General features: G+C 52.5%; 1 protein-coding gene across 1 annotated transcript in view; it reads right to left on the bottom strand.

Annotated features, from left to right (window-relative positions):
• The window catches only part of Dnmt3a (DNA methyltransferase 3 alpha), a 105,238-nt gene that overhangs the window by 37,606 nt on the left and 57,107 nt on the right, over positions 1-10,525 (bottom strand). Inside the window, exons 4-6 of the mRNA XM_023711114.1 lie at positions 9,259-9,529; positions 2,791-2,834; positions 2,207-2,353 (exon numbers count right to left, since the gene is read on the bottom strand). Coding sequence (XP_023566882.1) covers positions 2,207-2,353; positions 2,791-2,834; positions 9,259-9,529 — 462 coding nt within the window. The remainder of the gene's footprint in view (positions 1-2,206; positions 2,354-2,790; positions 2,835-9,258; positions 9,530-10,525) is intronic.

Below are 10,525 nucleotides of genomic sequence, written 5' to 3'. Positions count from 1 at the left end.
TTTTTTTTGTGGAACTGGGGATTGAACTCAGGACTTGCGCTTGCCAGGCAAGTGCTTATTCTACTGAGCCATCTCCCTGGCCCACAAAAAAGTTTTTAAAATTTGTTAGAAAACATTGTTTAGAAATAGTATCTGTCTTCAGGCCGGCCAAATAGCTCAGCAGATAAAAGTGTCTGCTTAACCCATGTGTGCTGTGCCGGTTAGTGCACTGAAATAGCGCATGAGACTGGACGTGGTGGCGCACACCTGTAATCCCAACACTTGGGAGGCTGAAAAACAGGAAGGATCTCTATAAATCCACTCTGTGTAAGGAGACCCTGTAGACCCTGTACTAAATACATTTAAAAAAATTAAATAGTATTTATTTTCATTTCCCATGAATTGAAAAAAAGACCCCCTCTTCACTGGGATTAAGAGCAGGCCTCCACACTGTGACTTAAAGGAAGTACAGATGGAAAATCAAAGAACATTCTAGAAATTTTTCAAGCCCTAAAAGTCATAATCTTTGTGCTTCCTGTCTTAGGCCTTAGCAAGAGCAGAAACCCCGCATAGAACAGGGTGAAGAAGCAGAGCCCTTGTCTGAGTTCCAGGGTCCCAGCCCAGCGACCAAGCCAAGAGGACAGCCCCGCCCACTCCCCCCCATCCCAGGACAAAGCTCAGTGCCTGTAGCCAAGTGCTTCTCTGTAGACCTTGAAAAAGGCTGCCCTTTTTCCAGGCTCTTCCGAGAGAAGAATTTCTGCCTTCCTGGATCCCTAAGGAACTGGAAACAATCAAGGAGCCAGAAGTGTTCCCAGCCCCCTGGGTTTGTAACTTTCTCTTGAGCCATTCTCACTACACAAGGTCAGATGGCCTGGGGTCAAGAAGAGGAGAGCTGAGGGGCTGGCCCACACCCTCTTTGTACTTTCTCTTCTCATCAAGACTCTAGATGAGCTCAACAATTAGCCTGAGGACTGACTTCCCATTCCTTCCAAGTCTAGTCTCCACTTTGCACCTCCTTTCCCTGCCGAACTCCTCCAAGGGCTGCTTCCACCCCACCCCACCCCACTCTTACAATCCCTCACAGAAGCTCCTCTGGAATGGCCCTGTCTCCTAGGCCTGCCACTGTGCAGGCGCACCTCCACTTCCATGAGTTTAGCTTTCCCAGCCTGGGCAGCCCCTTCCTTGGAAAGGCTTTTGATTGTTGAGACACCACTTCTGGGCCCTACTGCCCCTTTCAGGCCTGGCCACCTATTTCTCCTCTTCTCTCTGACCCATAAATGTCTGCACTCATGGACTGGGACTTTCTCCTCTCTCTGCTAGGTAAGCTCCTTAGTTCCCATGGACCAAGATGCCAGATCTGCCTTTTGTCCCACCTGACACTGGCAGCCCACACTTTCCTAAGCTCAGCCTACAGGCCCCTGGGCACTTATATCAAACCCTTGCTTCCCTCCAGTCCACTCACACCCCTTCCTCCCTGGGGACTCCCATCCAGGCTTATGCAAGGATCACCAAGTGTCTGGCCAACACCCCAGTGTCCCCCTGCCTCCCTCACCTCCCATCCCTCAGCAAGCCTACTGATTCCATCTCTACAGTACAACCTGAAGCTGTCCTGTCTTCCCTGCCACTGCATGAGCCCACATAAATCCTCTCTCTGCAAGACTTCTCCTGTGGCTCCCTGTATACTCAGAAAGCCAACCGGCCTCTCACAGGCTCTTAAGGACCTGGCTTGCTGCTCCGGCCTCACCTGGCCCCGCTTCCCTCCTGCTCACTTCACACTGGGCATATAGTTTGCCACACACGTCAGCAGCCTGCTTGCGCTGTTTCCACCACCTAGAATGTTATCCCTGACCCACTCCCCCCAGCAGCCTAATAGTTCCTTTAAATCTTAACTGAAATGTACCTCTCCCGAGAAGCCTCTGTTGACCACCCGATGTAGAACAGGGCTCTCTTATATTTTGTTTCTGTTACCCCAACAGCATGTCAGCTCCATGCAGAGAGGAGACATTTATACAGAGCTCAGTACACCGACTGGTATGTAGCAAGAACTTAACAGACACTTGTTGAAAGAACAAATGGCCTAGGGATCATGCAGTTCCCTGCAAATTCTAGGGGTGAACTTAAAGGGGAAAATGAAGCTCAGCTAGAGCCTGACAACAGAGTGGCTGAACTGACTTTGGGTTTGCTGGTTAGGAGAGACAGATAGGGCCCAGGCCACATGGTACCTCACCTCCCTTTTCCAGCGTGCCAGCCACTCGTCCCGCTTGCGCTTGCTGATGTAGTAGGGGTCCCCAGCCTGGAAGGTGAGGCGCGGCATGGGCCGCTGGCGGAGGCTGGACTCCCAGCCCAAGCCACCCCGCAGCCGGCCCCGGGAGCCCTAGGACAGAGAGATGGCAGAGAGACAGACAGGCATTAAGGTGGGCACTGATCCTCCCGCTGGGGTACCCCTCTTGGGGAGGAAACTGGGGACTCACCTCTAAAGAATATGGACATTATGGCTCTTGGCCAAAGGGGTGAGCTGGGAGTGCTGGGGAAGCTGTGTCTGGGCCAGGGGAGTGGGGGGCATATGTGCGTGCGTGCAAGGGCAATGGACAAGGGCTGTGCACAGCAAGTCTCTCCAGAGGGGAAAGAGCTGGCTGCCTGGCTGGGAAACTTCCAACCTCCACCCCACTTCCTCTCCTCACACAGGGATGGCAAAGAAGGGGCAGGGGCCCACCCTCCGGCCCCCCTCACACACTCGCCAGTCGGTCAGAGCAGTGGCTTTCTTCTAGAATCAGGATCCACAGAGCCCCTGGGGGTGAGGAAAACACTTGCCTCCGTTTTCACAGATTCGATGTTGGTCTCCTTCTGTTCTTTGCCTGTGGAGAGGGAAGAACAAGGGGACTGTTGGTAGAGTTACAGGGCTGGCTCAGAGGTCACATTGGGAACCTAGGTCCCTGCTACCACTGACTCAGACCAACGCCCAAGCAGAAAGAGAACTGGGCTGGACAGAAGGCCCGTGTACACAAGAACAGGCACAAAGTCAGGCTGAGGTCCCTGGCCCACTGGCTCTCAGGCACACACAAGGGGCCTAGAAATATCCCCCCACCAGTTAACTGAGCACCTCTCTGAGTAGAGAGGCAGGACATCAGAGGGGCTCAGTATGGGTGGATTTGAGAGTGGCAGACTTCAATGGCTTCCACAGCCCAAAGAAGGGGTACTTGCACCTGTGTAGGAGGTTGGAGAAGGTGTCTACCAGCATGGTATGTGTGCTGGGGGCAGTGGATACCCAGGCCCCTGGGACAAGGCCTTCGTGGGGCAATTTCATCTGTCTTTATCTCAATGTCCTCATTGGGCAGAAAGATGCTGGAGAAGGTTTCAGGGTCCTGCTACAGTTCTACATATCATGACCCTATCATTATCTATTATCCGCCTCTGGTCCTGTCCATTTGCAGGTGCCCAGCTGGAAATCTAGAGCCCAGTGATCTCAGGTTGACCTCCCAAGCCAGGTCCTCACTGAAACAAAGTTAATAAATGTTCTAAAATATGTCATGGGGCTGGGGACATGGCTCAGTAGAATATGCACTTGCCTGGCAAGAGTAAGGGCCTAAATTCAATCCCAGGTTCCGAGAAAAAAAAAATAGTGTCAGTGTGTGATTCCTTGAGAGCCTACAGCTCAATACAGGTTAGTGCTGTTCTTCCCGAAGGGACTCCGTGGCCCACAGTGTTTGCGTCCCTTGCTCCAGCTCCTTCCCAGGCTGGGCCCTGACTCCCAGAAGGGCCATCTGGCCTGGGGCTGAAGCGTCCACAGCTGCTTTAACAGCCCCTCCTCCTTGAACTTCTCCAGGCCGGAGGAGGGGGCAGGCAGGCCCAGCCTCCCCGGCAGAGGCCCCTCCCGCTCTGGCTCAGGGCCCTCCTGGGCCGGGCAGTCGCAGCGCACCCTCCTTTCACCTGGGCCAGGAACTCTTCCTCTGAAGCCTCGAGAGCAAAGAGCTGGGGCCAGAGCGGGAGGTCACTGGGGCGGCCTCATGGCAGCTTGCGGTGGGGGGGAGACAAAGCCCAGAACGGAAAAAACAGCCCCGGCCTCATCTCCTGGCTCTGGGGCGGAAACCACCCGCAGCTCAGCTCGCAGGGCTCAGCTCTGAATCCTCAGCCCCAAGGATGTTTTCCTGTCGCCAGAAGCGACCTAGCTCCTCTCTGCACCTGCCAGGGGCTTCACCATGGTGCTGTGCCCCCCTGAGCCCTGAGCCCACCACGGTTCTGCCCTGGGGGGCAGCAGAGGCAGTGACGTGAGAAGGGCCAGGCAGGCCCCATGCCAGTGGGCGGCGACCCCTGCGCCTGTCACTCAAGGGGGGGCGGCACGTGGGCGGGGAGCGGTGTGGGAGCGTGAGTGGGCGAGCGCGTGTACTCGCCCGCGCGGCGCTGTGTACGTGCCCAGCCTTTTAAGGCGTGCCTTACCCCGCGTCTGTGTCTCTTCCTACCTGTTTCCTTTACGTCTTTTCTCCCACCACAATCTGCTCCCCAACTCCTCATGGGGCACCCCCGGCGACCTCCGCCTTCTAGGCCAAAGCCCCTCCCTTTTGGACCTCTGCGTTCAGCTGGTGACGCCGGGCCAGGAGGGGGCGCCTGTTCTTGGCCAGGCCGCCTGCGCTGGTCTCTGCAGGGGACTCAGGACTCTGGGCTGCGTCCTAGCCCCAGCCTTCTTTGGTCCTAAAGGTTTCCTACCTGGAACTCCTACCCACATGGCATGTCACTACATTTACAGGGAAAGAGTCACTTAATTCATGAGACTGGAGGAAAATCAGGGCTGAAAGGAATTATAGAAATGGCTGAAGAGGCGTCCAGCCCCTCAGATTCTCAGCTAAGCTGGGGGAGTTAAGTACTGCCAGATCTGAGATCAGATTTCTGAGTTCCTGACTCTCAAGCCATCTCCTTTTCCAATGCACCAACATTATTCCTAGACGTTCCCCCGTCCTGATTCCTCAGTCTCCAGGCTCCCCCAAACAGAATGACTTTTCCTAATGCAGTTTCCAATTGGCTTCTTTCTCGAATTTTCTCAGTGGCAAACTGCGCATGCCCACTTGAGAGACATCGCACACGTTCCAGTCTCGCCCAGCAAACAACAAATCTGGCTGCCTCAGAATGCGGCACTTGTCGTGCGGCCGTGGTCGGTTGCTCGCTCAGTACTCCCTCTGCAGCCCATCTGCTCCTGGCCTAGGCCCAGGCCCAGGCCCAGACTTCCAGGCAGGGCCAGGTGGCTGAGTGCCTTCCAGGGTGGCCCTGGCAGGCTGAAACATGACCCCAGAGCATCTCGGGTCCTGGGTCCTGGGGCTAGGGCAGGGGCAAAGGAGGCCAGGGGCGCCTAACACTTACCTGTTGGTCTGAGTCCAGGAGCCATTCCAACTTTGGAATACTAGGAACAGGTCTGAGGACATTCCTAGCTCAGTACTGAGCAAAGAGCAGATCTGTGCTGGCCCTAATGTGGTCCTTTATTAGTTATATAGTCTTAGGTAATTTAATCTTTCTGAACCCTCAATATCCCCACCTGGAAAATAAGGATGAGTCTTCCTTATATGAAAACCAGGATGAAATGAGAAACTAGGGCTTCTCAGACTGCAACGCAATGAAAAATCACAAGGTTCTCTTTAAGGTGCAGTAGGTCTGGGGTAGGGTTTGTGGCCTTGCCTGAGTGAGGCAGCCACTGCTGGCCATGGGCCACTGTGAGGAGTGAGGATACAGCAGCCAATGCAGTCAGTGCTCAATGAGGGACCACGTGTTCCCCAAGTTACTATGACAGTGTTGTAACACTGCCAGGACTGCAAGTATTGGTCCCAAGTCAACACCTGCCTGTCTAGGTTCTGATTTTGTGTGTGCATGGCGTTGATTGAAATTCAACTCTAGCCCTTTGAATTTTAAGGTACGGTCTTACAAAGTTGTCCAGGGCTGGAATTTGTAATCTTCCTGCTTTAGCCTCCCAAGTAGCTGGGATGACAGGTGTGTGATACCATGCTGGGCTGAGTGCTGGCATCTGACCTTACTGCTCATCATACTGTCTCTCCTCTTCTGATCCTGTCTTCTGGCTATACCCAAGAGAATGCACAAGGCAGGATGCCCACACAACCAGAAAGTGTCTTACAGTTCCCCATTTTTGCTGTACAGGAAGTAACAGGACAATCCACCTGAGAAAAGCCCAATGAGGGAAACTGAAAGAAGACAAGGGCCAAGTCACTTCCTCCCTGAGGCTTTAGGCTCCTTCCCCATCTCAACCCACCAGCTGAGCATGCTCTCTGAGTCATCTGACTGCTAGAGCAGAGAAAGCTCGACCCCAGCTTCCAGCAGGCCCTGCCCCCGGCAGGTCGCCTCATCAGTCTCAGCACCCAAACACTCTGCATAGTGGCCTCTAGGGCTCCTGGCACCTCTGACTGGCATTCCCACTTCCTGGATAGCTGGGGCCACCCGGGAGTGCCCAGAGCCACATTACAGCATCTGTGCCTTCTGTGCTCAGCACTAAGATTCTGAGAAAGATCCTCCTTCATGTCTAAATGTCTCCAACTCAGGAATCACCCTTCACATCATCTCCTTACCTCCATTTCCTGGCTTTTGTCACCTCCATCCATCTCTGCTGCTGCCTCTCTGATAGGAGGCACCTGCTGTCCCTGCTGTCCTAACCTCTTCTCCCACTTCACCTTCCTGGTCCAGACAGTAAAGTGATCTTTGCACACTGCAGAGCCTATCAGGTCAAGTCTGAGATGGCAGCCTGCAAGGCCCAGTCCGGCCATCTGCCACTCACTATCCTTCATTTCCCCTGGTGGCTTCTAGGTGCCCTGCCACCTCCTGCCTTGGGGCACAGTCTCCTTCCACCAGTTCACCTTTTGTCTCAGACAGAACAGCCTGACCAGCTCAGGTTCCTCGTCAGGCTCTTTCTGGTACCACATTTCCCTACCCTTACATCACTCATCTCCACTCATGTTCATACTTTATTTATTTATTTTTTTGTAGCTAGCTCAGCCCACCCTGGGGGTGGGGCTGGCAGGGCATGTGGTGCCAGGGATCAATCATAGTCCCTGATCTTTGCCTAAGTTTGCCTAAGTAGGCACTTTATTTTTTATTTTTATTTATTTATATTTATTTATTTATTTTTTGGCGGAACCGGGGTTTGAACTCAGGCCCCTTTATTTATTTATTTTTGTGGTACTGAGGATCTATGCCAGTAGGACCCTGCACATGCCTAGCAGGTGCTTATGCCGCTGAGCTGTCTCCCCATTCCTAAGTAGGCACTTTAGACCACAGACCACTGAGCTATCTTGCTGGCCCCTGATCATACTTTTTTTTTTGGCAGAACCGGGGTTTGAACTCAGGCCCTTGGGCTTGCCAGAGAAGCGCTTATTCCACTGAGCCATCTCCCCGGCCCCCAACCCTGATCATACTTTAAAGTGTCGAGACTCTCTAACTGGCTGGGAGGTTCTGAAGACCAAGTACTGGGTTTCCCTTCATGATGGTTTCCTGAGGCTGGCATGGGTCCTGGCACATACTGAACAGGTGTCTAGTGAACACCAGTTGGCTGCGTGGAAACACACACAAAGAAATCCCACACTTAAACCTGTAAGGCTAAAGTATCCTTGGAGCCCTGACTCCATCCTGCCAGGTAGGAGGGACTGGCTCCGCCCTGGGCAGCAGTGTGGAGCACCAGTCTAGCTGGGCAGGGCTACTGGGCTAGCAGCTCTCTTCCTGCAGGCTTGACATTGTGAGTGAGAGGAAAGGTGTCACTCCTTTTCCTGTTTCACTCCTCCCAGGTACTCCCAACACTCCCATGAAACAAGAGATAGATACCAGGAGGCCTGGGCAGTTTGGGAACCACCTTAATGAGCTCCATCCCAGAATAGCAGCAAGAGTGGGAAGCAAGAAGGTAAGATTTAATGAATCCTGACTCTACCACGGGTGGCATCGGGAATCACAAACAAGTCACTTTACCTCTGCAAAGTACCTTTAAAATGATTAAGATAACAATACTGTGAGGGATTGCTGGGGTTGAACCCAGGGCCTTTGCACTGAACTACAGCCCAAGCCCCTTTTTTAAATTTTGATATAGGATCTCTCTAAATTACTAGGTTGCCCAGACTAGGCTCCGACCTGGGACCCTCGTGCCTCAGCCTCCCAGGGTGCTGGCATTATAGGCATGAGCCACCATGCCTGCTAATCATAAAATCTCTTCAATAAGACTGTTGGAAGAGTAAATAAAACAACAAATGCAAAGTGCCTTAGAAAGTGCTTTGCACATAGTGCAGCAACATAAATATTTGTTGAATAACGAATGAAAGATATTTTAAAATAAGTTTGGAAATCTCTTTTCTGGAAATGCTCTCTATTCTGAATAAATATTAGCTTTGGATCCATCCGACATAAGTTATGCCAATTAATCAATTTACCCATTCCATCATACACACTTGGAAGGAAGACTTTTTGAAATTAAAATGCACATATGCAAAACAACCTGGCAGGGCCCTGGGAGGATCAAATGTGATAATATATGAGGAAGTGCTGTGTAAACTGTGACGCCCTGTACAAATGCTAGTTGTCCTCATTACTAACTTGTTTACAGCTTGGTTGGCCCTGAAATCTCTGGCTTAACCTGAAAGAGAAAAGCAGGCAACTTTCCAGGACTGTGGGGCTGGGCCAAAACGTCCCCACGTGAAGAGGCCTGGGCTGGGCAATGCACAGCTTGCTTTCCTCCTCCCCACACAGCTGTCCATTTGCAACCAAATTTCCAGTGCAGTCAACCAAGTTATGGTGGCCCCAAGACCTCTGCCCTAGGGAGGCCAACAGGACATGTGTGTCCTGGCACACCCAGAGCAGGGACTACACATGCAGCAGGTAGAGCTGCACATTACATGGGAAAGAAAGCAGGTCAGCCTGGGGTGGAGGGCAAGTGAGGCACCAACCAGCTGAGGAGGAAGAGGGACCCCCATTATCCTAGTCTAGCAGCCCTTGGCATTATGCAAACCCATTTTTGCCAGGTCTAGCTTTTTTCTCCTCCACAGAAAGCCAAAACTCCAGATTTTTATGTGAAATTTCTTGATTTTTAGATTCTGGCAGCAAGTTTTTTAAATGTTTAAAGCACCATGAATAATACGCCAAATAAGCCATGTGTGCAGCCTGCATTCAGCCACAGCCGCCAGACCATTGATTTGGCAGGCAGACCTTGGGCTTCTACCCCAGCCTCCTCCTGGGACTTGCCGGAGACCAAGTCTCACGGCCTCCAGGGCCCACCTGGTTAGAAGAGACCACCCTGGACCAGGAACTCACCCTCTTCTGCAGGGGCGCCTCGGCCCTCCTTGGGTACACAGCAGCCATTCTCCACTGCTCTGGAGGCTTCCGATGGGGTCTCAGCTGCACCTTCTCCTTCAGCTGGGGCCCCACCCTTCTGCCCTCCAGCAGGGCTCCCCTCCTCTGGCTGGGGCTCACTCCGCTTCTCCAGGTCCCCATTGGGTAACAGCTCTGAGGAGCCTGAGTCCTGGGCCATGGCTGGGGACTTGGAGGTCGCAGCAGGCTCCTTGGGTGTGTCGCTGCTTTCCACCTAGAAGAGAACAAAGAGGGGCAGGAGGATGAGACTTAGGTCTTCACAGCCTATGGATCACAGACCCTCTGAAGTTCCCCAGAAGCCTCTGTGCTAGCAGATCCGTCTACAAGTTTGTGTTCAACCTCAGCGGACGCATGGGCCAGCATAAACCCAGGGTAAGAGGCCGAGCAGGTTAGCCGATGTGGCCCTATGCACCAGGGACAGCCCATCACACCCCACTCACTGAGGCTCTAGAGCTTCCAAGCATTCTCTGAAGCCCCTCTTCAAAATAACCCTCCAGGCCTGGGAGTCCGAGGGGGCCTCCTAAACAAGTACTCTCTGGATTCAAGCTGCTCAGGCCCAGGTGAACCAGGGTCCACACCACAATCTGCAGCAACCGCCCTGCATGCAGCTTCCACAGGCTTAATCCTGAGGTCTGAACGCATCACAGTTGAGCTAAGTCACAGCACCATCTTAATGCTCCTTGCTGTGTGTCCCCGCACTACAGTCAGAGCTCCTTCTAGTCCCTTGCCCTTGGGGTCTCTCTGACTCCCTGGAAAGAGGTGAGGAAGCTGAGGCTCTTGGAGAATTCTGTGATTAGCTCAAAGATGGAGCAAGTGCCAGACAGCCCATGCCCTTTGTGCTCTGACCTGGGTCATCTGGAGGACAGCAGCCAGAACATTTCAGGGAGAAGGGAGGTATTCAGCTCAGAGAAGGGGTGACCAGGCTCAACCAATGAATACTTAGTATCTCTCAAATATTAATTTTTCTATTATAAAAGTCAGGGGAAGGATGGAGAAGGGTTGATCAAAAGGTACTAAGTTACAGTTAGGGGTAAGAAGCTCCAAGGTAGCATTGCATGGTAGGAAGACTGACTGACTAAAGGTAACACTTATGTACTATACACAAGGGGTGGGTAAAATATATAGTGTTGAAATGTTGAGATTTTATTTTATTTTTTTTAAATTTATTTATTTTATTTATGTGGTGTGTGTGTGTGTGTGTGTGTGTGTG

This window comes from Octodon degus, unplaced genomic scaffold (genome assembly GCF_000260255.1).
Source record: "Octodon degus isolate 3935 unplaced genomic scaffold, OctDeg1.0 scaffold00019, whole genome shotgun sequence".
Taxonomy (NCBI): Eukaryota; Metazoa; Chordata; class Mammalia; order Rodentia; family Octodontidae; genus Octodon; species Octodon degus.
Note: the sequence above shows the minus strand (reverse complement) of the source record. Positions and strands in the feature narration are given on the sequence as shown.